This window comes from Ranitomeya imitator, chromosome 1 (assembly GCF_032444005.1).
Source record: "Ranitomeya imitator isolate aRanImi1 chromosome 1, aRanImi1.pri, whole genome shotgun sequence".
NCBI lineage: Eukaryota > Metazoa > Chordata > Amphibia > Anura > Dendrobatidae > Ranitomeya > Ranitomeya imitator.
In genome coordinates, this window is record NC_091282.1 from 156469011 (window position 1) to 156494570 (window position 25560).

At 39.6% G+C, this 25560-nt stretch overlaps 1 protein-coding gene across 3 annotated transcripts in view; it reads right to left on the reverse strand.

Moving 5' to 3' along the window:
• MCTP1 (multiple C2 and transmembrane domain containing 1) overlaps positions 1–25560 on the reverse strand; it is a 1531547-nt gene that overhangs the window by 488739 nt on the left and 1017248 nt on the right. For all 3 annotated transcript variants that reach the window (XM_069751887.1, XM_069751881.1, XM_069751897.1), the window contains exon 16: positions 12864–12983. In XM_069751887.1, the coding sequence (XP_069607988.1) occupies positions 12864–12983 (120 nt within the window). The remainder of the gene's footprint in view (positions 1–12863; positions 12984–25560) is intronic.

Genomic DNA, 25560 nt, shown 5'->3' on the forward strand with positions numbered 1-25560 from the left:
ATGTAAAAAAGATCTGCGGTTTTGCTGCGGATGAAACGCTGCAGATCGGAAGGAGGGAAGATGTGTGCGAGGAGTGCGGGCGGAGCCATGTGCGTGTATAGTGTGTGCCGGTGTCTGCGTGAATCTGTGTCTGTGTGCGGGTCTGTGTGTCCCTGTGTGTGTGCGTGTTTGTGTAAGCAGCCATTGTCTGATGGGATTACTGCTCCCATCCGTCAATGAATGCTCACAGTGACAGCATTACCGATGATGGGAAAGTAGTCCCATCAGACAATGGCTGTGTTCAGTAGTTAAAAAAAAACCATACAGAACATACAACATATAACATACAGGACATGCACATAACATACTGTACAACACATAACATAGAGTACATACTTATCAAACACCTAGTCCCCGAAGCCCTCGATTCTCCTGTAATAATAATAACATAATAAACCATACTTACCTTTCCACCATAGTCCAGTTAATAACGAGCATCCCACGACAATCTCCCTTGTAGAACAGTGACATTGGGACATGTCCGCGCCCTCCGCTGCTACCAGGAGAGAGGTCACTTAAGTTTATTTTCTTGCCGGCAACGCTCTGTGAGAAAATTCCCACACAGCCTTGCCACAAAGCAAGAGAATGAATTGAAGTAACCTCTTCAGTGATGCACTGCAGGAGCCATTGCCTCCTTTCAATGTGTCACTGGAGGTCCTGTAGAGCAGTGACATCACCCGATTTCTATATGGGAAATCGTCGTGGGACACTCATTATTAATTGGACAGCGGTGGACAGGGAGTATACGGTTGGTTTATTATTTTTTGCAGGTGATCGATGGTGGTTGCAAGTATGGTGAAATTAAGAATATTCAAATATTTTTTTCTGGCTGTGTGTATTTTTTAACCCTTTCACCAGTATAGGATTAATAATAGATAGGTGTCTTATTGACACCTCTCCATTACTAACCAGGCTTGATGTCACCTTACAATACAAAGGTGACAGTAACCCCTTATTACCCCATATGCCACCGCTACAGTGCAGTTTGAAGAGAGAGGCTAAGTGCTGGAATTGGCGCATCTTACAGATGCGCCATTTCTGGGGCGGCTGGGTGCTGGTATTTGTAGCCAAGGGGGGCCAATATCCATGGCCCCTCTCTAGGCTTTGAATATCAGCCCACAGCTGTCTGCGTAGGCTTTCTGGCTATAAATTATAGGGGGACCCCACGCTATTTTTTTTGGGTCCCCCTATTTTAATAGCCAGTCAAGACTATGCTGACAGCTGTGGACTGATGTTCATAGCCTGGGAAGATCCATGGGTATTAACCCCTTCCCAGGCTATAAACATCGGCCCCCAGTCGTTGGCTTTCCCACTCTGGACTTGAAAATTGCGTGGGAGCCCATCCAATTTTTTTTCCCATGTTTTTTAATTAAACAGATATTGCGTTTAAGGATAATAGATAATAGATAGATAGATCTATCTATAGATAGAAAAAAAATCTGTGTTAGGCCAGGGTCACACTTTACAAGAAACTCGCATGAGTCTTGCACCTCAGTACCCGGCACTGCCACCGACCCTCGGGACCAGAGTGCGCGGCTGCATGTATTTCTATGCATCTGAACACTCCAGTATGAGTGCTGGCGTCAGTGCCGAGTATTGTGGTGTGAGACTCGTGCGAGTTTCTCATAAAGTGTGACCCTGGCCTAACACAGATTTTTTTTCTATCTATAGATAGATCTATCTATCTATTATCTATCTATAGATCTATCTATCCCATATCTATCTCATATCTATCTATCTATTTATATATACTGTATATATATATATATATATATATATATATATATATGTGGATAGATATGGGATAGATAGGTAGAAGGAATGAGATAGACAGATAGAAAGATCTATAGATAGATAGATAGATGGAATGAGATATATCTATAGATAGATCTATAGATATAGATCTATAGATAGGTAGATCTACAGATCGATCGATCGATCTGTTAGCCGCCATTGTCTCTGTCATTCTTACCATATTGTAATTTTATGCAATTTAGGCAAACATCCAGCCATTAGTTATGATCCGTGCTGAGCCCTCTATTAATGCATGGTGCTCTATGGACAACAGATGGCGGAACTGATGTAGATATTTTATTTATTGTCTTATGTTTTGTAGTTCGTTGCAGAAGAGAATTAAAACTTTTAATAATAAGCTCTGATATTCCCAGAATAAAACAGCGATCTGCTGAAGCCGCCTAGCACAATGACAATGAGAATACGGCGCCTCTGTTTGGTTCATTTGCAATTACAGCTAATTAGAAAGTGGCCTACCTGTTGCTACGCCTGCTCTAATGTACAGGCCACGCTCTGAGATAAATATACACTGAGCAAATGTTCTGCCAATGCAACAACACTGATCAATCATAAGCAATGCGATTTAATTAGAATAGCAGCTCTTCATATGCCGAGCAGCAGGCCGTCCGTGGAGGAACACTGCCCTCTAGTGGGCACATCTATCACAACACCTCTGGATTTAGGGCCCAAAGATAAGAAAAAGTATCACTTCTGGCTGCTAAACAAATCAAGTACATTATAAAGTTTAAAAAATAATTCCTTCCTCCTTCTAAGAGGTTTACTAATCCATCTTTGCCAAGTTTCTAACCAGTCATGTAAGATGGTGTGAGAATGGCATAACTAAGGTGAAAGATTCTGAGATAAAGAAAATACACATATTTGCATTTAATAAACATCATATCATCATTGTGATTGTATGATGACTCCCCCATGATAGAAAGGACCGCTGACTATAAGCTGATTACATGAGAGGACCCTAGTGATCAACCCTGGCCTATAGGGAAATTTGGCAACGAGTGTTCACCGTAGCGCCACCACATGGGAAAAAAAAGATTACACTGTTCCCACTGAAATCAAAGCATATAATATTGTCTCCAGTAAAAGAGTTACAATTTTCAGTCCTTTCGGCTAAGATTTGAACACCCTAAATACAATCTCTCAATAGCTTAGATTTCTCTTAAAGGGTATTGCAAAATGTATTTTCTTAAAGGGGTGTCTCAAGTTTTTAAATGGGTAAAATTGCAAAAGTGCTTGTAAAAACAACTTTGCAATTTACCTTTTAGTAAAAATCTTCTTGGTTCTCATGTAGAGAATGATTTTTATTTTACAGCGTACAGCTCATCGCCTAGGTTACCGGCCACCATAAGTGCTCTGTTTGCCAGCGATCCGGCCACCTTCAGTCCTCCTGAGCTTCTGCCATGCTGCAGAGGCAAAGTTACCTCTGCAAGCAGCCAGGGTGAGCGCTCAGTTCTGCACTGTCAATCATCAGGTGGTGTTCCTGAACATACAACCTGAGAAAATTCCTTTAAGAAAATCCTGCTAATACATTTTATAGTCATTATTGCAATAAAAAATCAAGTATGTTATAAATGTATACATTTATATGGAAATTCCAGTATCTAAAGATAATTTGGTGGCTGTTCTTTATGTAGCAGGAATGTTCTGATGAATTCAGGATGGTTAATAGTAAGTGGACGCTGCCTTTTGGTGTGCCTATGACTTCGACAAAAACCCTGTGGGGAAGGAACATCTTCCAGTTTTACTGCCACTAATAATAATATCATGCATACACTATAGTAGAAATGCTATGGAAATGGAAACAAAATGGTAGAAAGAGAAAAATGGAGCCCAAAGTCTGCCCTGATTTGCATACATCACCCCCAAAAGAATGCCCCTCTGTGCTTTATTCACCCTTCAGTTGACTTGATGCAGTCCTTCTGTAGTTCCAATGCTCCTCTTTGATTATTTACAGAGGTGACATAGAGGGAAGAGGTGGAGCTTTCCATACAGTCCATTGAGATCTCACCGGCTGTCAGGGAGCAGCAATGTACTTCTGTGCTGTTAACTGAGAGGAGCGATGTACTGCAGTATGGGGCTGTGCATAGAGGGGCTGAAAGGAATGATATATTACAGTATGGGGTTGTGTGTATATATATATATGTGTGTGTGTGTATAGGACTATTTTGGATGCATAGAAAGGGGGATAAAACATGCTATATACTGCAAGATTGGGCTATGTATAGAGAGGCTGAGAGGAGTGATATACTGCTGTATATGGCTGTGTATGGGGAGGGTTTAAAAGGCGTAATATTCTACAGGGTATGCCTGTACATCAAGGCTGAGATGAGTGATATACTGCAGAATGGGGCTGTATACAGATTGGCTAAAAGGAGTGATATATTGCAGGATTGGGATGGATACAGAGGGGGAAGAAAGCTGTGATATACTGCAGGATTGGGTTGTATTCATATAGAGAGACAGAGCTGTGATATACAGAAGGATTAGGCTATGTATAGAGGGGTTACGAGGAGTAAAAGACTGTATGATGGGGCTGCATATAGAGGGACTGACAGGAGAATTATACTGCAGGATGGGTCCACATCTAGGGGGCTGAGGAGTGATATCATGGAGCTGCATCTAGAAAGGCTGATAGGAAGTGAGCTGTATGTTGCCTGCTGCTGAAAAAGCAGTGATGTGAAACTCCAAATGCTGCTACAGTGTGTTGATGCATATCACAAAGGAAAACCCTCTGCCATAGGCATCAACAGAGCAGCATTTGCAGTTTCACACCACTGGTCCGTTAGCAGTAGACAACAAACACAACTCTGCGCTGTATAGTGATTACAAGCTCCTTTGTGGAAGAGTGCGGGAGAGTTCACCTCTGCTAGGAGCCAGGTGGGTACATAAGCACATATGGGAAGGAGTGGTCTGCAGCCCTGAGGAGATGCTAGTGCTGCTGGGAAATTTAGCAGATAAGAATAGGACTGCTTACTATGCTATGTGAAGCTGAATGCAGTGAGATGAAAAGAGTACATGAAACTTTATGTTGGACTTAGTATATTAACAACAAGTATGCATCTGCTGTACTTTGTGAAAAATAATATGATTATGGGAATAACCCTTTAATATGTGATGCTATGACTTTACATTTTGCGAGGCTTTGTTGGCACATCACAGAAGATGCCCTTGCCATTATGACTACAATACAAGGAAAGGCTTCATTTCTAAAGAGTGAATGATAACATTTTCCGCCATCCACGCTCTTTATACACAAGCCCCTGATCATTTCATCAAAAGTTATCTAAACCATAGCATAAAACAGACTAAAATTTGCAGAAATCCGACCTTTTCCCAATTCGCAGACCGGGGAACTGTTTTGTAGCAAACTTCACTTTCCTGTAAGGGACTGAAGCCGATCCATTATAATGGAGAGAAAGCAATCGTAAAAAGCAAACAGTGAGATGAATGTAGCGCGCGCAGCACCCCGGCACTCTAATGCAGGGGAAGAGAGCAAGATTGATAAAGGCAGAAACAGAGACAGGACATATAGGTCAATGTTTGCCGCTCGCCGGTGCCAAAGAAGATTTTAATGACACTTATTTTAATGGAAGCGATCTCCTGTGCGGCTGGAGCTGGAATCAGTCTATTGAGTAGGGGCACGCTGGCAATGTACGAGAGCGCGGTAGAGTAGGGAATACATCTTGTTTTTCAAGTGGAGCAAAATGCCAGTCAAGTCTCTAATTGTCCTAACTATACCGAGGGTGCTTTGTAAAAGCAATTTCTGAATACCAAATCCAGTTAGATTAGTCTCCCCTTCATATTTCATGCTCAATGTTCCTCTAAGTAAAATATGCACTCTCCTTCTCTCATTCGGTTATGAGCGCTACGTAAAAGGCAAGGGCGCGCTTTTTTTTTTTTCCCCGATAATGCACATCTTAAACTTTTCATTAAACAACCGCATTTAAATTCTACCTTTTTCTGCACTCTGACATTTTTGTCTGGCATTTTCATTAATTTTTGCGACATACATAAATGTAGCTGAAATGTTAACTGATCAATACTTTGTCTCTCTCATGTAGCACTGGAACACCGTTCCCAGAGGAACACACAGCGGTGCAGAAATTAAATGTGTAAAATATCAAATGTTAATGTTAAACACAGCAGCACTTAGGACGACTGGAAAGGCTAAAACAATTCCAAACGGACAGATGGTGCCACAAATTATCCACAATCACTTTTAAAGATTAAGGTTTGTCCCGTAGAATAATTCATTGACGCTCGCTTAAGTGTGTCCTTTCACTGATGGCTCGCTTGTCCAATTATTTTTTTGCGCTCGTTACAGTGAGGAATGAAAGCAATAGAGGAAAAAGGAAAAGAGCAAAGAAACAAGACATGGGCACGATGCTATCCAACTCCAAAAACTAGATTTCCTGATGAGAAGTGAAAGCAGGCGGCTTTGCGAGAGCTGATGTAGCAGAGGCGACTGGGTCGAGTTGAACGATCAAATCGCGTTACCGTTTCAACAACATACAAGGTCATTATGATGCTTATTAAAAAAAGGGTAGGTCAATAGTGCCACTTACCGTTATAAGTAAATAGGTAAAAAAAAAAGTAATTTTTTAAAGAATTTATTAAAATTTCTTATTTTCTGCAATAGCCAGGAGAAAAACTTTTTTTTTAATTACAAGATGCAAAATTTCACAAAGCGCACGCATAGCAGAAATTATTACCATTTCATCCATCTAATTAATAAATAGTTTGTGCGTTGGTATATTGCAAACCCCTATCAGATAAATGGGAATACGACGCACCTGTTGTGTATAAACATTCCCTTAGCAATAAGATTTTACCAGCAATTGCAAAATATGTTAAGATTTAAGATAATGCAGCAGTTTTTCAATCCGGTCCTATGTAAGACCACAGATAAAATGTTTGAAACGACGCAGAAAAAAAAAAAAAAAGATAATTTTGAAATTTTTCAAATGACATATTCAACTCTGCTGCATCATTATACGGGTTATTTACATGAATTCCAATAGAGATTATTAAACACTATTGTAATTTAAAACACACGACTGTGATCCAGTGTAACAACCTGTCAATTCTCACTGGCGCATCAAAGGACACAGCATGGCGCTCACTGCCTCAATCGCTGAGGACGGACCTTCCTGCACTTCATCATTCAGAACAAGCTCCACTACACCAGTTATGTTTCTGCAAATTACATTTCATAAATTAGTAGAGTTTTTATTTTTACTTGGCTTTATTCCTGTAATCTATAAATGTCTACAATGCAACAATTATATAATAAAACGACAATACAATAGAGGGCAGCACATGTACACTGCATTATATAAAGCGCCTATAAACCTCCTGAACTGAAGTGTAATATAAGTTTACCTTTAAGCACAGCTTAGTAAACGCCTACTGGGAATACAGTATGTGGCAGGCGTATGTATATATATATATATATATATATATATATATATATATATACATATATATGTAACCATAGGTGAGGAAAAGGAATGCAGGAAGGAAGAAAGGACCAAACACCTGTGTTCTCCTCCCTCCCAATATTCACACATTGGTTTCCGCATAACTATAAAAATAGGATATATATATATATATATATATATATATATGTAACCGCATATATAGAGTGCTGCTTCCATTTATATATATATATATATATATATACAGTGGGGAAAATACAGTGAGTATTTGATACACTGTCAATTCTGAAAGTTTTGCCACCTACAAAGAATGGAGAGGTCTGTAAGTTTTATCGTAAGGGCACTTCAACTGTGAGAGACAGAATGTAAAAATAAAAAACAGAAAATCACATTGTATGATTTTACATAATTATTTTGCATTTAGTTTCATGAAATAAATATTTGATACAATAGAAAAAGAGAACTTAAATGGGTTTTCCACTACTACGACAATTCCTTCCTAAACTAAATGTTCGACAACGATAAAATAAACAAACCTATACTCACTTCTCATACTGACTCCGCTCCAGCGCTGTCAGCACTCGTGGTCCTGGGGCTGTGATGCGGTGAAATGACATGTGATGCCCGGCGCCTATTATGCGCTGGCATCACTGTCCTTACCTTCGTACAAACTGAACAGGAAGCGAAAGTCCAAGCTGCAGCTGATGTCTGATTTCCTCTTCATGTTCATTTCAACATGAGGCGGAAACAGTGATGCTAGTGCTGATTGGGTGCCGGGCACCACGTGTCATTCCATCGCATCACAGCCCCGGGACCGCAAGTGCTGACACTGCTGGAACGGAGCCGGTATGGGAGGTGAGTATAGGTTTGTTTATTTTATTGCATTTTCCTTGTAGTGGACAAACCCTTTAATATTTGGTACAGAAATCTTTGTTTGCAATTACAGAGGTCAAACTCTTGACCAAGTTTACACACACTGCAACAGGGATTTTACACACAGCCAAGGCACCCAGTGCCAGAGACAGCAAAACAAACCCAAAACATCTTTGAACATCCACCATATTTGACTGTAGGTACAGTGTTCTTTTCTGTGTAGCCCTCATTCCACTTTCGGTAAACAGTAGAATGATGTGCTTTACCAAAAATATCTATCTTGGTCACTCTTGGTATCTGTCCACAAGACGCTTTCAGAGAAGGATTTTGGCTTACTCATATACATTTTGGCAAACTGCAGTCTAGCTTTTATATGTCTCTGTGTCAGCAGTTGTTTCTTCCTGGGTCTCCTTCCAAAGTGTTTCATTTCATTCAAATGTAAATGGATAGTTCGCTCTGACACTGATGCATCCTGAGCCTTGTAGGATGGCTTGAATTTGTTTAGAACTTGATTGGGGCTGCTTATCCTCCATCTGGACCAGCCACTGTTGCAATCTTTCATCACTTGTGCTCTGCTGTCCACGTCCAGAGAGATTAGCTACAGTGCCATGGATTGAACTGTAAACTTTTTATGATTATGTTGCGCACTTGGAAAAATGAACATAAAGATCTCTGGATATGGACTTGTAACCTTGAGATTGTTGATATTTTTCAACAATATTGTTCTCAAGTCCTCAGTCAGTTCTCTTCTCCTCTTTCTGTTCTCCATGCTTAGTGTGGTAAACGCACAATGCAAAGGTTGAGACAACGTCTCCCCTTTTTATCTATTTTTAAATATAGATCAGCTATATGATATAATCCATTGTGATATCATGATGTGGATTCTGTAATTTTACACAGGACTTCAGGTCACACTGTTAGAAGAGGCGATGAAGGTGGACCCACAGAGCAGGCATACAAAATTAAATAAAATTCAGCTCTGCTGCATCAGTAGCTTTTTTTAAAAAAAAAATATATATAGCTCACATATCTAAGACTAGGAGATACTTTTTAGCTGCAATATTCCTGGAAGGAATCATGTCAGATATTTTAACATTTTCGAAAATAAATAAGAAGCGAAATTCAAACATAAAATGTAAAGCTTTTTTTAATATTTCCATAATTTAATGTACGTTATTTAAGAAGTAACTACTTCAAATAGTCAACTGAGGCAATAAGAATAAGAACCTATTTGTGAGATCATATTAAAGGGTCCCAGCCATGGTGTCACTGCATGGGTTAAAATCTTGAGGTTCCTAATCAGCTGTTTAGTACCATATACCTTTTTCTACAGACAAAGGTGAAGAGCACGTACCTACTGCACCGCCGCCATGCATAAAAGATATCACATAAATTATAAACTACATTTTCTCATTAAAACTTAGTCTCACGTTATTTTCTTCCGTGCGTACCCAGAGATGACCTTTACCTGCTGCCAGTGAGGACCTGGCATAAGGTACATTATACGCATATGGCACTGATGTTCAATTTCTTCTCTTCAAATTAATTATGATTCTAACAATGTTCCAAGTGAAGGGAAGCCCCATCAGGCATATAGAGATTAAACTTCATTTTTTCAAATACCAAACCAAACCATATTACCTTAAAATGTCCTTGCACGCCGGCTAAGTAAAACATTAAAGCAACAGTGCCTCCCAAATAGGGGGGACATAGAAGACGTCCTCTGCGGTCATTTTAATATTTATAATAATGACAGATTTAATGCCAGGTAACTGATAAAAAAGATTAAATAGCGGCTCTGCGGTAAATGCTCACAGATTTAACTTTTGCCTTTAATATTTAGGTCGGTAAAATACATAACTGAGATTTCATTTATCTTAAAGTGACACAGATAAAAAGCAGATAATATGCAACAAAGTCATGATAATCCTTCTCATAAACACCAATTCTAAAAACGAGAAATACGGCGGTCACAAAAAAGTAGATTATGGATAGGCAGATAGGTAGGTAGATAAATGTAGAGGAAGAACAAAAGAAAAATGATATATTCACATCGACTTAGACAGAACTGCACTTCTTGTTAACTATCTACTGTATCTGGCTGAGCAGGTAGATGCTGCATCCAAGGAGTAAAGACAATGTTTCAGCTTTAGCTATCTATCTATCTATCTATCTAACATACAGGTGCTTCTTACAAAACTAGAATATAATCAAAAAGTTAATTTATTTCAGTTCTTCAATACAAATAGTGAAACTCATATATTATATAGAGTGATTACAAACAGAGTGATCTATTTCAAGTGTTTATTTCTGTTAATGTTGATGATTATGGCTTACAGCCAATGATTATGGCTTACAGCCAATGAAAACCCAAAAGTCATTATGTCAGTAAATTAGAATACTTTATAACACCAGCTTGAAAAATTACTTTAAAATTTGAAATGTTGGCCTACTGAAATTTATGTTCAGTAAATGCACTCAATACTTGGTCGGGGCTCCTATGGCATCAATTACTGCATCAATGCGGCGTGGCATGGAGGCGACCAGCCTGTGGCACTGCTGAGGTGTTATGGAAGCCCAGGTTGCTTTGATAGCAGCCTTAAGCTCGTCTGCATTGTGGGGTCTGATGTCTCTCATCTTCTTCTTGACAATACTCACAATACTCCATAGATTCTCTTTGGGGTTAAGGTTAGGCGAGTTTGCTGGCCAATCAAGCACAGTCATACTGTTGTTTTTCAACCAGGTATTGGTACTTTTGGCAGTGTGGACAGCGCTGACTTTGGTCTTGATAAAACACAGTGGACCTATACCAGCAGATGACATGGCTCCCCAAACCATCACAGATAGTGTAAACTTCACACTAGACCTCAAGCAGCTTGGATTGTGTCCTCTTCACTCTCCAGACTCTGGGACCTTGATTTCGAAATGAAATACAAACTTTTCTTTAATCTGAAAACAACACCTTGGACCACTGATCAACTCTCCAGTTCTTTTTCTCCTTGGCACAGGTAAGACGCTTGTAGCATTGTCTATTGGTCATGAGTGGCTTGACACAAGGAATGCAACACTTGTAGCCCATGTCCTAGATATGTCTGTGTGTGGTGGCTCTTGAAGCAATGACTCCTTCCACTCCACTTTCCATTAATATGCTTGGATACAGCACTCTGTGAATAGCCAGCTTCTCTAGCAATTACCTTTTTTGGCTTACCCTCCTTGTGGAGTGTGTCAATGACTGCCTTCTGGACATCAATCAAGTCAGCAGTCTTCCCCATGATTGTGGAGCCTACTGAAACAGACTAAGGGATCTTTTTAAATGCTTAGGAAGCCTTTGCAGGTGTTTTTTTATTATCCTAATTTACTGAGATAATGACTTTGGGTTTTCATTGGCTGTAAGCCATAATCATCAACATTAAGAGAAATAAACACTTGAAATAGATCACTCTGTTTGTAATGACTCTGTATAATATATGAGTTTCACTTCTTGTATTGAAGAACTGAAATAACTTAACTTTTTGATGATATTCTAATTTTGTGAGTAGCACCAGTATATCTATGGTATCTATCCATCTATATTTCTTTATCTATCTATCTATCTATCTATCTATCTATCTATCTATCTATCTATCTGATTTACAGTATCTATCTATCTATCTATCTATCTATCTATCTATCTATCTATCTATCTATCTATCTATCGTATTTAACTACCGGAGCTATCTATCTACAGTATTTATGCCTCTATCTATCCCTCTATCTATCTATATAGACAGAAAAACCTGACCAGCACCTCCTAAGTGTGAACAGGTGCAAGCTGCGATGAGTGCATTATATAGAAAAAGAAAACACATCTGCACCCTACATAAACCAGGCCATGTGAAAACAATAACAACTTTAAATCTAGACTGTGTTACTACTTAAAAAGTTATACTTGCAAAAATGAAGGTTCTTAGCACATAAATTGACCAATTCATGTATGCCCATTAACCACGGCAAGGTGACCTCCCTCTGATGGGTCCAATGTCTACTGTACATGCCACTCTTGGGCTATGAACCTACAGTTACAAACATGTCTCTCCCAGGTTATGAGCCTACAACTTATGGGCAAGTAAAACTTATTACGGTCACCTGCATAACTGGGGAGAGACATCTTTGTCCACTTAACTGTAGGTTGATAGCCCAAGAGTGGCATATACAGTAGACATAGGACCCATCAGAGGGAGATCACCTTGCCGTGGTTGATGGGCATACATGAATTGGCCAATTTATGTGCTAAGTACCTTCATTTTTGTAAGTGCATCTTTTTCAGTAGTAACATAGTCTAGATTTAAAGTTTTCAGTGTTTTCACATGGCCTGTCTTATGCAGAGTGCTGCTGTGTTTTGTTTTACTATCTATCTATCTATCTATCTATCTATCTATCTATCTCTCTATCTATCTACAGTATCTATCTATCTATCTATCTTAACTAAAAATACATTACTTGTTACTCCATTCCAAACTTCTCAGACGGACTAACAGAAAGGTGGAAGTTTATGTTCTGTTCATCAGCTTTGAGGGACTGGGAATTAAAGGATGAGTAATTCTGGACTCTCCTCATTAATTGTTGTGCACCGAGTTGGCGAGATGACATTTATAACTTACATTCCTTTTAGAAAACAGCACGGATGAGATAATTATGTAAGACAGGAGAGGATTATCATACCAAGAAAGCAGCAAGACTCCTTTGGGGTGAGTCCCAATCAAAGCAACTGTTAATATAGTAGGCTGCATTGATGAGCACCATGACACAACGCTTCATGCGGATAAAGTTCCTCAGCAGTAACTGTGAGAAAGATGAAAAGATGAAAATATTATCAGAACAATTAAGTCTCATAGTGACCTGGAAGGTTGACAGCTACTTCTAGACAATCATGCTTAAAAGATGTGTTGTAAAGGGGGATCTTGAAAAGGTTCAACACAGGGATCAGTCTAAATCAATAGAGAAAAAATAACTACGGTAAGCTGAAATTACACACCGAGCCCTGGAATGGGAGCGAACATCCAATTAACTGTTTATGGCATAAATTAGACAAAGATAAGTGGGAAAACATCATTATTTTGCTGCTGGAAGTGATGCTAACTGATCATGGAGAAATCAGAGTCATAGGTTACAAGACATGACATGGAGGCCAATAGACCGGGAATCACATTCATTAAAATTTTAAGTCTAAACTGCAAATTCCAGTGTTGGAAATTGATAATATGTGCAACAATAGAGGAAATGGGTTTATACCTTATTATTTAGCTAGCAGTCACAAATTATTATTTTTGGGTCAGCGTGGTCAGATACTAGTGTACAGCACTAACTGGTCCTAAAATCAAAGCACCATTCATCACCATTGTACAGCGTTGCTTTAGGCTTGGCAGGGCTCTTTGGTGGTTAATATAGGAGCTACTGAATGGCTTTAAAGTGTAGGGATTAGTGGGCAGCTGGGACCATCACAAAGCGGTCAGATGGAAGGAACCAAGGCAAAAAAACATGTTCCTGTGTGCACTGTAATATGAAGGAGCAGGGACGAGACAAGTAACTACAGGGTCCTATAGTAAATCTAAAAACGAAGCCGAACTCCATGATGACTCGGTTCAATGGTGTGTTTAGGACATGAAAAACATCACTGGTGCATTAGCATGTCATCCATTTTTGGGGTTTGTAAATAAAAAGATAAAAATAAAAACACAGAATTTTCCCAAACTTCAGTGTCAGTGTGGAGCGAATAAAAATATCTGACATTACGGCAAAAACTGACATCTGAATAATGCACACAGTGATGTCACAGCACAAGCATAGTGCATCAGTGTGCTAAGCATAATAAACAATGTGAGATCAGTCTGGGGATAATTCACACAGTGATATGACTGTTTATAACATTAGATACCCGTAAAAGTTTCCTTCTTTCCCTTCCATGATCTATATTCATGAAAAAACTTCAATTTAAGAAAGAAGAACCATAAACCGGCACACAAATTGCCTATGGGTATATCATTTAAGCATACATTGCAACCATCCTGGATTCAGTGGGACTGTCCTACATTTGGGGACATGTCCAGGGAGGTTGGGAATATGTACTCAGGATACAGACACAGCTGAATATAACAGTGGAGCAAGAAGCCGACAGCGCCTTCCTCCGCTGTCCAGTCTATGCAAAGACTGAAGGTCCTGCCAGGACCATTGAATCATGTGACTAGGCAGAAACGGAGCAAGACGCCAGCAAAATGTGTGTGTTTTTGTAGCAATGTTGCATATGTATTTTGATGTAGCAGTTGTGTGTGTATATTGACGTAGCAGTTGTGTATTTTGACGTAGCAGTTGTGTATTTTGATGTAGCAGTTGTGTATTTTGATGTAGCAGTTGTGTATTTTGATGTAGCAGTTGTGTATTTTGATGTAGCAGTTGTGTTCTAATGTAGAAGTTGTGTTTTAATGTAGCAGTTGTGTGCGTAGATGTAGCAGTTGTGTATTATTTTGATGTAGCAGTTGTGTGCGTTGATGTAGCAGTTGTGTGTGTATTTTGATGTATCAGTTGTGTGCGTAGATGTAGCAGTTGTGTATTATTTTGATGTAGCAGTTGTGTGCGTTGATGTAGCAGTTGTGTGTGTATTTTGATGTATCAGTTGTGTGCGTAGATGTAGCAGTTGTGTATGTATTTTGATGTAGCAGTTGTGTGTGTGTTTTGATGTAGCAGTTGTGTGTGTATATTGATGTAACAGTTGTGTGTGTATTTTGATGTAGCAGTTGTGTGTCTATTTTGATGTAGCAGTTGTGTGTGTATATTGATGTAGCAGTTGTGTGCGTAGATGTAGCAGTTGTGTATGTATTTTGATGTAGCAGTTGTGTGTGTGTTTTGATGTAGCAGTTGTGTGTGTATATTGATGTAACAGTTGTGTGTCTATTTTGATGTAGCAGTTGTGTGTGTATATTGATGTAGCAGTTGTGTGCGTTGATGTAGCAGTTGTGTGTGTATATTGATGTAGCAGTTGTGTGCGTAGATGTAGCAGTTGTGTGTGTATTTTGATGTATCAGTTGTGTGCGTAGATGTAACAGTTGTGTGTGTGTTTTGATGTAGCAGTTGTGTGCGTTGATGTAGCAGTTGTGTGTGTATTTTGATGTAGCAGTTGTGTGTTTTGATGTAGCAGTTGTGTGTGTGTTTTGATATAGCAGTTGTGTGCGTTGATGTAGCAGTTGTGTGTGTATTTTGATGTATCAGTTGTGTGCGTAGATGTAGCAGTTGTGTGTGTATTTTGATGTAACAGTTGTGTGTGTGTTTTGATGTAGCAGTTGTGTGTGTATATTAATGTAGCAGTTGTGTGCGTAGATGTAGCAGTTGTGCGTGTGTTTTGATGTTGCAGTTGTGTGCGTTGATGTAGCAGAGTTGTGTATATGTAGATATAACAGAGTGTGCGTTGTTGATGTAACAAAGTTTTGTGTCTGCTGATGTAGTAAAGCTGTGTGTTGGGGGAATCACTGTTTGGGGATATGTAATTTGGGAATATTATACGGTGTGTGGTGGGCACTGTGGAGCCTTATAGTGTGTGTAGGAGAATTTACTGTGTGGGGATCATCAAACTTTATGCGAGGAATGTACTGTGGGGGCATCATACTCTATGGGGGGTACTATGCAATGTGTGAAGGGCACTGTGGGGCCATGAAAGTGGTACCATACTGTCTGAGAACACTAATAGGCTTAACTAGGAGCCACATTTCTGTGTGGGCGCATTTAAAAGACTTGGCGAATTGCACTGCAGTGTCTGTCCCTCTTTCTCATCACTCAAGGTTGGGAGGTTTGGTTTGCTTCTGAAGAACGGCAGCCTGACCAGTATTCATGATACCAGGTTGTATACAGCTGCTAAAAGTCTGCTAGCAAGCATCACCTCAAGATCTGGAAACCATTGCTATGAAAAGCCCTGATACTACATGTTGAAATTAATGCAGAACATTTCCGTACAGGCAGAGGCTTAGTTATGGCACTTTCTAAGGCTCTAGCAAGCTTACTTTAATAAGCAAGGTTCACATTTCACATATATTATTAGCATTAAAACAGGATAAAAAATACATTTAACTGATTTTTTTTTTTTGCAGTTGCCCATTAGATATCAGATAAGGAGTATTAAAGCATTCACTTTTCTTTGCAAAAGTTTGAACACTTCCCACAGTTTCCCCTGGTTTTCCAGTGCCTTGTAAGTGTTGGCTCTGACATCTTCTGGCCATATTCAATACTGCAATAGAAAATAGTTTCATCTCTAAATCAGTAGATTTTACTCTCATTTGACCCACTATCAACTTCATTCAATTCATGCTTGCTGTTAGTGAATGGAAACAAATTCAAAGATTGCATTTGAGACATTAATTTAAAAAGTAATGTGTTTAGTAAAGTTATGTATTTACAGGAAAATCTTTGTACCGTGTTAGCCAGTAGATAGAAAAATATTAAAATTTGAGAGTCCTCAGTGGTTGATAGCTTTTAATGGCTAACTGAAAAGATGTGACAAACTGCAAGCTTTCGAGACTACACAGGTCTCTTCATCAGGTATAGAAGAGTCACGTATTTATGCTTCAGACCATTTGGGGGCATCACAATCATGGACCAGAGCTCAATCATGGGACAATAAAACTTTCACACTCCTTATCTATGAACTGTTCCCATATTTATGGCCACAACTGTTTATCCATCTGCCATAATGATAGTTCTGCTTCACGTCAGTTGTTTTATCTATTGCATTATTCCTGTTGTGCATAAATATGTGATTCTTCAGATGTTGTGTTAGTCTTTGCCTGATGAAGGGACCTGTGTAGTCTCCAAAGCTTGTAATCTGTTACCATCTTTTCAGTTAGCCATTAAAAGGTATCAACCACTGAGGACTCTCATTATTTTGTTATTCATCTACAGCATTCTAACAATGTAGCCGAGATGTTAGCCACAGCAACTAATGAGTTTTACCCACTATTTGTATCAGACCAAGTCCCTGAAAAGTTTTTTATATTTAATTATTGTAGTTAGATTTGTGAAGAACTGATTCTCCACCCATCCATACTTTCTTTTTAATATGGAGAGATATGAAACCTACAATAAGACATGGCCACCTCCAGCTGGTTGTCCATTTTATATTCTAGAGACAGGTGGTTCCTCTTCACAGAAATGAATGGGAGTTAAGAAAGCCCTATCCTTGACATCCTTCTCCCAGACTGCCTGAATACACTTTTATAAAACAAAAAAAAAGTTTGATGCAATATTATAGTTCTATTAATCACAGACATCTTTAAAAGTAACCTGGTACAAGATTTTTGCTATGTTATCTAAAAGTAGCATGATCTAAGGGCAGAGACCCTGATTCCATGTGTCACATGCTGGTCTACATGCTGTCATTTTGATACAATAACTGTTTTCTCTGCTGCAGATCTAGCAGTGCTCAAATGCTGAACCCTCTATAGCCCCATCTAAACCACTGATTGGCAGCTTTCTTTGTACACTGTACATTGACAGAATGATGCTAATCAGTGGTGAAGTCAGGGTTATAGTGAGCAGCAGGACTAGGTGGCACCAGGCAGCTGGTCCTGTAGTGATAATCTCCTGTTGGAAAAACACTTGTTTTAGTGAAACAGTAAGACCCCTTTCACACATCAATTTTTTGCCATCAGTCGCAATCCGTTGGCTGGACCGTAGCAGATTATGAAAACTGATGCGACTGATCTGTTTTTTCGCCGGATCAGATAAGCGGATCTGACTAGCGGATCTGGCTATTTGAAACAGAGCAAGCTCAGTTTAAAAAAACGGAATCCGTCACCGGATTCCGTCATTTGACGGATCCTATGCCCATAGGCTTCCATTCGCGCAAACGACTGACGGCGACGGATCCGTCGCTGTCCGTTTTTTCGATGTACACAAAAAGCGTTATTTTGTCCGTTGTCTGCAGCCGCCGGACAAACAATTTTCTATGGATCCGGCTAACGACGGATGAAACGTGAGGCCAACAGTCACTAATACAAGTCTATGATAAAACGTATTGTGACTGATAGCAAAAAACTGATGTGTGAAAGGGGCCTAGTAAATTACATCACTGGAATCAGGTTCTCAGCCCCTACGTCATACTGCTCTCAGATTTCATAGTAAAAACCTACTCATAGATTCAATATAAAGGGGCTCATCATGACACATCATTTGAATATGCCCAGATACTGTGGGGTATGAACAGGATTCAGGAGCCCATATGTAATAGTTGCTATGTAATACTATATTTCCTCTGCAACAGTCTTTAACCCCTTTCTGCCATTGGATGTACTATTCCGTCCATGTGGGATGGGCCTTACTTCCCAAGGACGGAATAGTACGTCATAGCGATCGGCTGCGCTCACGGGGGGAGCGCGGCCGAGTGTCAGCTGACTATCACAGCTGACATCCGGCACTGTGTGCCAGGAGCGGTCACGGACCACCCCCGGCACATTAACCCCCGGCACACTGCGATCAAACATGATCGCAGTGTTCTGGCGGTATAGGGAAGCATCACGCAGGGAGGGGGCTCCCTGCGGGCTTCCCTGAGACCCCCGGAGCAACGCGATGTGATCGCGTTGCTGCGAGGGTCTCTTACTTCCTCCTCACTGCAGCAGGCTCGGATCCAAAATGGCCGCGGCATCCGGGTCCTGCAGGGAGGTGGCTTCACTGCGCCTGCTCAGAGCAGGCGCCGGGAAGCCTGGAGAAGTGCACGTCAGATCGCTGATCTGACACAGTGCACAGCAAAGTGTCAGATCAGCGATCTTACACTATAAAATGATGCCCCCCCTGGGGCAATGTTATAGTGTAAAAAAAAAATATTCACATGTGTAAAAAATTTTTTTAAAAATTCCCCCCCAAAAAATAAAAAAATATTGTTCCTATAAATAAATTTCTTTATCTAAATAAAAAAAAACAATAAAAGTACACATATTTAGTATCGCCGCGTCCATAACGACCCCACCTATAAAACTGTATCACTAGTTAACTCCTTCAGTGAACACCGTAAAAAAAAAAAGAGGCAAAAAACAACACTTTATTCTCATACCGCCAAACAATAGTGAAATAACATGCGATCAAAAAGACGGATATAAATAACCATGGTACCGCTGAATACGTCATCTTGTCCCGCAAAAAACGAGCTGCAATACAGCATCATCAGCGAAAAAATAAAAGTTATAGTCCTCAGAATAAAGCGATGCAAAAATAATTATTTTTTCTATAAAATAGTTTTTATCGCATAAAAGCACCAAAACATAAAAAAATGATATAAATGAGGTATTGCTGTAATCGTACTGACCCGAAGAATAAAACTGCTTCATCAATTTTACCAAACGCGGATCGGTATAAACGCCCCCCCAAAAGAAATTCATGAATAGCTGGTTTTTGGTCATTCTGTCTCACAAAAATCAGAATATAAAGTGATCAAAAAATGTCACGTGCCCAAAAATGTTACCAATAAAAACGTCAACTCGTCCCGCAAAAAGCAAGACCTCACATGACTCTGTGGACCCAAATATGGAAAAATTATAGCTCTCAAAATGCGGTAATGCAAAAAAATATTTTTTGCAATAAAAAGCGTCTTTCAGTGTGTGACGGCTGCCAATCATAAAAATCCGCTAAAAAACCGGCTATAAAAGTAAATCAAACCCCCCTTCATCACACACTTAGTTAGGGAAAAATAAAAAAATTAAAAAAATTTATTTATTTCCATTTTTCCATTAGGGTTAGGGCTAGGGTTGGGGTTAGGGTTAAGGCTACAGTTAGGGTTGGGGCTAAAGTTAGGGTTAGGGTTGGGGCTAAAGTTAGGGTTAGGGTTTGGATTACATTTACGGTTGGGAATAGGGTTGGGATTAGGGTTAGGGATGTGTCAGGGTTAGAGGTGTGGTTAGGGTTACCATTGGGATTAGGGTTAGGGTTGTGTTTGGATTAGGGTTTCAGTTATAATTGGGGGGTTTCCACTGTTTAGGCACATCAGGGGCTCTCCAAACGCGACATGGCGTCCGATCTCAATTAAAGCCAATTCTGCGTAGAAAAAGTAAAACAGTGCTCCTTCCCTTCCGAGCTCTCCCGTGTGCCCAAACAGGGGTTTACCCCAACATATGGGGTATCAGCGTACTCAGGACAAAATTGGACAACAACATTTGGGGTCCAATTTATCCTGTTACCCTTGGGAAAATACAAAACTGGGGGCTAAAAAATAATTTTTGTGGGAAAAAAAGATTTTTTTATTTTCACGGCTCTGCGTTATAAACTGTAGTGAAACACTTGGGGGTTCAAAGTTCTCACAACACATCTAGAAAAGTTCCTTGGGGGGGGTCTAGTTTCCAATATGGGGTCACTTGTGGGGGGTTTCTACTGTTTAGGTACATTAGGGGCTCTGCGAATGCAATGTGACGCTTGCAGACCATTCCATCTAAGTCTGCATTCCAAATGGCGCTCCTTCCATTCTGAGCCCTCCCATGCGCCCAAACGGTGGTTCCCTCCCACATATGGGGTATCAACGTACTCGGAACAAATTGGACAACAACTTTTGGGGTCCAATTTCTCCTGTTACCCTTGGGAAAATACAAAACTGGGGGCTAAAAAATAATTTTTGTGGGAAAAAAAAGAATTTTTATTTTTACGGCTTTGCATTATAAACTTCTGTGAAGCCCTTGGTGGGTCAAACTGCTCACGGTACATCTAGATAAGTTCCTAAGGGGGTCTACTTTCCAAAATGGTGTCACTTGTGGGGGGTTTCAATGTTTAGGCACACCAGTGGCTCTCCAAACGCAACATGGTGTCCCATCTCAATTCCTGTCAATTTTGCATTGAAAAGTCAAACGGCGCTCCTTCTCTTCCGAGCTCTCCCATGCGCCCAAACAGTGGTTTACCCCCCACATATGCGCTATCAGCGTACTCAGGACAAATTTTACAACAACTTTTGGGGACCAATTTCTTCTCTTACCCTTGGGAAAATAAAAAATTGAGGGTGAAAAGATCATTTTTTGTGAAAAAATATGATTTTTTATTTTTATGGCTCTGCATTATAAACTTCTGTGAATCACTTAATGGGTCAAAGTGCTCATCACACATCTAGATAAGTTCCTTAGGGGGTCTACTTTCCAAAATGGTGTCACTTGTGGGGGGTTTCAATGTTTAGGCACATCAGGGGCTCTCCAAATGCAACATGGTGTCCCATCTCAATTCCAGCCAATTTTGCATTGAAAAGTCAAATGGCGCTCCTTCGCTTCCGAGCTCTGTCATGCGCCCAAACAGTGGTTTATCTCCACATATGGGGTATCGGCGTACTCAGGACAAATTGTACAACAACTTTTTGGGTCCATTTTCTCCTGTTAACCTTGGTAAAATAAAACAAATTGGAGCTGAAGTAAATTTTTGGTGAAAAAAAGTTTAATGTTAATTTTTATTTAAACATACCAAAAATTCCTGTGAAACACCTAAAGGGTTAATAAACTTCTTGAGTGTGGTTTTGAGCACCTTGAGGGGTGCAGTTTTTAGAATGGTGTCACACTTGGTTATTTTCTATCATATAGACCCCTCAAAATGACTTCAAATGAGATGTGGTCCCTAAAAAAAATGGTGTTGTAAAAATGAGAAATTGCTGGTCAACTTTTAACCCTTATAACTCCCTAAGAAAAAAAATTTTGGTTCCAAAATTGTGCTGATGTAAAGTAGACATGTGGAAAATGTTCGTTATTAAGTATTTTGTGTGACATATCTTTGTGATTTAATTGCATAAAAATTCAAAGTTGGAAAATAGTGAAATTTTCAAAATTTTTGCCAAATTTCCATTTTTTTCACAAATAAACGCAGGTAATATCAAAATTTTTTTACCACTATCATGAAGTACAATATGTCACCAGAAAATAATGTCAGAATCACCAGGATCCGTTGAAGCATTCCAGAGTTATAACCTCATAAAGGGACAGTGGCCAGAATTGTAAAAATTGGCCCGGTCATTAACGTGCAAACCACCCTTGGGGGTAAAGGGGTTAAAAGGGAAATATCTTGCGGGTCGTGGTGTCAACAGAAAACATTAGCTACTTGCTGGACCTGTGATGATCAGTTGATTGCTGCCAATCTTTTTAAAATTTCAGAAAAAGTTTGTTTCCCTTGAAGCTCTACACCCGACATTCATTTCCTGCCAGTTAGGAAATCCAAAAATCACACAGGCAAATGCGACTTAAACAAGTATAGGACAAAGCAATTTACGAGTCCTATATTTATCCACATATTGTACCTGCACGTAATGCACCAACATAACGATCAATGGTGCTTTTTAACTATGGACATTACAAACACATTCCTCTTCATATTCAGACATAACTTCATATTTTTACCAAATCTTATTAATTCCTCAACATAATTGACTTCTGCTTCCAATTTTCAACTCTATTCTGTGTAGGAGGAACATGGCTTAAATTGATTTGCAAAAGATTGCTGTCCATCACGTTCTCAGCGGGTGCAAACCATGGAACACCTTGCTCGGGGCTGATTTGCAAAGTTGCTTCCTTCCACCCTGTTGGCTCTCTTAATTGCCAGGGTTCAAGGACGGGAATGAGTGAGATGTGACAGTTCTGGGACAAATACAAATTCTTTAATAACCCCTTGTGTGCCACAACGTCAAGGGCTATTCTAGTAGTGCAAATGATTGGAGCTGTATGCCAGCTCATCAGTGACTACATATAATAATGTTTGAATAGTGAACTAACGACCTCAATAATTTCCATATAGTGCTGATGCATTGAGAGCATGTCAAGTACATTGTAATTTTTAATATTTAGAATACAGAAAAGAAATACACAGGATAATGATATTGTTATTGATACTATTTTTAGGAATATAGAAATGACAAATGTATAAATATAGGGACCGATTCTGTATTATATTTGTGCCATTTTTTTGTCTAGTTTTTTTTTCATGTCCTTCGTGTGTTTTTTCAAGTTTGCCTAATTTTTCTTATAATTTGTCCTTTTTTTTGTCTATTTTATATGTGTTTGGCTAGTGTGTTTTTCTTTTTGTTTATATTCATCAAGGGTTTCGGGTTACCAGATCTTCTTGGCTTGTTCAGCAATTTTGATTTTGTAATCCCTTCACCCTGAAGCCTGTTTTCACCATTCTGACCACGACTACCGTATTTTCTGGTGTATAAGATGACTGGGCGTATAAGACGACCCCCGACTTTTTGGACAATTTTTAGGGGTCAAAAAGTCGTCTTATACGCCAGAAAATACGGGTAATTTTATAATTCTGACCACTGTCACTTAATGTGGTAATAATTCTGAAACGCTTCAATGAATCCCAGTGATTCTGAGAATATGGCAGGGGTCACACTAGCGATGAATACGGATGAGTGCTATGCGATAAAACATGGCATAGCACTCGGACAAGTATTCTTCTATGGGGCAGCTCACAACAGCGTTTTTTCAACGTGTGAGTGAAATGGCAGCATACTGCAATTCTCACCAACACTCGGCCGAGTCTCGGCTCACTCACACCCATATAAGCCTATGGGTGACAGTGAGACAGCGCACATCACTCTGATATCATCTGAGTGCGGTGCGATATACGCTGACCCCGGCAATGGAGGAGATGGAGAAATTCATTTCTCCGCCTCCTCCGCAGCTGTGTTCCTCTCCGTGCGAGAGGCTCGGAGCACAGACGCATTGATACTCAGCTCCCGCTCGCAGCAGAGCAAGAGCCGAGGGTCATTAACATATCACACCCGATGCTCTTGCATCCGATGCCATATGCTAGTCTGACCCCGGCCTATTAGTGATAAATTTTGTTAGACATTTTTGCGTTTAATTTGTGAAAACATTGGAATTTTTCTGAAAGTTTGGAACATTTTGTAATTTTCAAACTTTATATTTTTATATCTTTAAACCAGGTAGTCATGCTGTACAAAATAATATATAAATAACAATTCCCATATGTCTTCTTTACATCAGCAATGGTAAAGAGAGGGGCGCAATAGCGCAGTTACCAAAATAACAATTAGTTTACTGTAAGGTAAAACTCTCACCTTTACAGGTTGTGAGTATGTACAACACATATAGGAAATATGTAAGGAGGGCTGCAGATGGCATCGGACCTACAAAGGATCTTCAAGAAATTCTGGATAGGATATTCAAGATGCCGACAATTCCGCGCCCCTCCAAAATCAGGCAAGGGAATCACAGAGTTAAGAAGAGTTGCATACTTTATTCAGGGCTATGAAACTACGCATTTCGTGGACATCCTGTCCACTTCCACAGGTACATAGCCAGTTGGCTATCCTATCCAGAATTACTTTACATCATTTTTTTAACATGTTTTTGTTGTTGTTAAGAAGTCAGGAGGTTTAAATGTTTATGAGCAATTTTTCATTTTCCACCGAAATTTACAAAACTGTTTTTTACGGGCCACATCACTTTTGAAGTGACTTGAGGAGCCAATATGACAGAAAAAACCCCAAACTGACGCCATTCTAAAAACTGTACCCCTTAAGGTGCTCAAAACCACATTCAAGAAGTTTATTAACCCTTTAAGTGCTTTACAGGAATTAAGGCAATGTTGAAAGAAAACATTAAGATTTTAATTTAATTTTTCCCATAAGGATGTTAGTTTAGCCCCAAATTTTGCATTTTTACAAGAGGAGAAAATGAACCATAACATTTATTGTGCAATTTCTCCTGAGTACATTGATTCTCCATATGTGGAAAAAAAACACTGTAGTTCCCGGAATGAAAGAAGCACCATTTGACTTTTGGAGAGCAAAACTGGCTGGAATAGATAGCAGATGCCATGTCATGTTTGGAGAGCGCCTGATGCGCCTAAAATGTGGAAACACCATAGAATTGACCCCATTTTGGAAACTACACCCCTCAAGGAATTTATCTAGAGGTGTGGTGAGCACCTTGAACCCACAGGTTCTTTCCAGAATTTTATAAGGTTGAGCAGTGAAAAGGAAAAAATTCATTTTTTCCTGTAAACATTGCTTTAGCTCTAATTTTTTCATTTTTAAAAGGGTACCAGGAAGAAATGGACCATCAAATTGTTGTGCAATTTCTCCTGAGTACACCCACACCTCAAATGTGGTGGAAAAGTACTGTTTGGGTACACAGCAGGGCTTAGAAGTGAAGGAGTACAATTTTTGCTAGAACAGACAGCAGATGCTATATAACATTTGAAGAGCCCCTGACAAGCCAAAACAGCAGAAACACCTACAAGTGACCCAATTTTGTAAACTACAACTCTTGAGGAATTAATCTAGCAATGTAGTGAGCATTTTTAACCCTCAGGCGATTACCAGAATTGTGAAATATTGGGCTGAGTCAATGGAAAATTACCATTTTTTCCACAAAAATGTTATTTTGACCCCAAGTTTTCA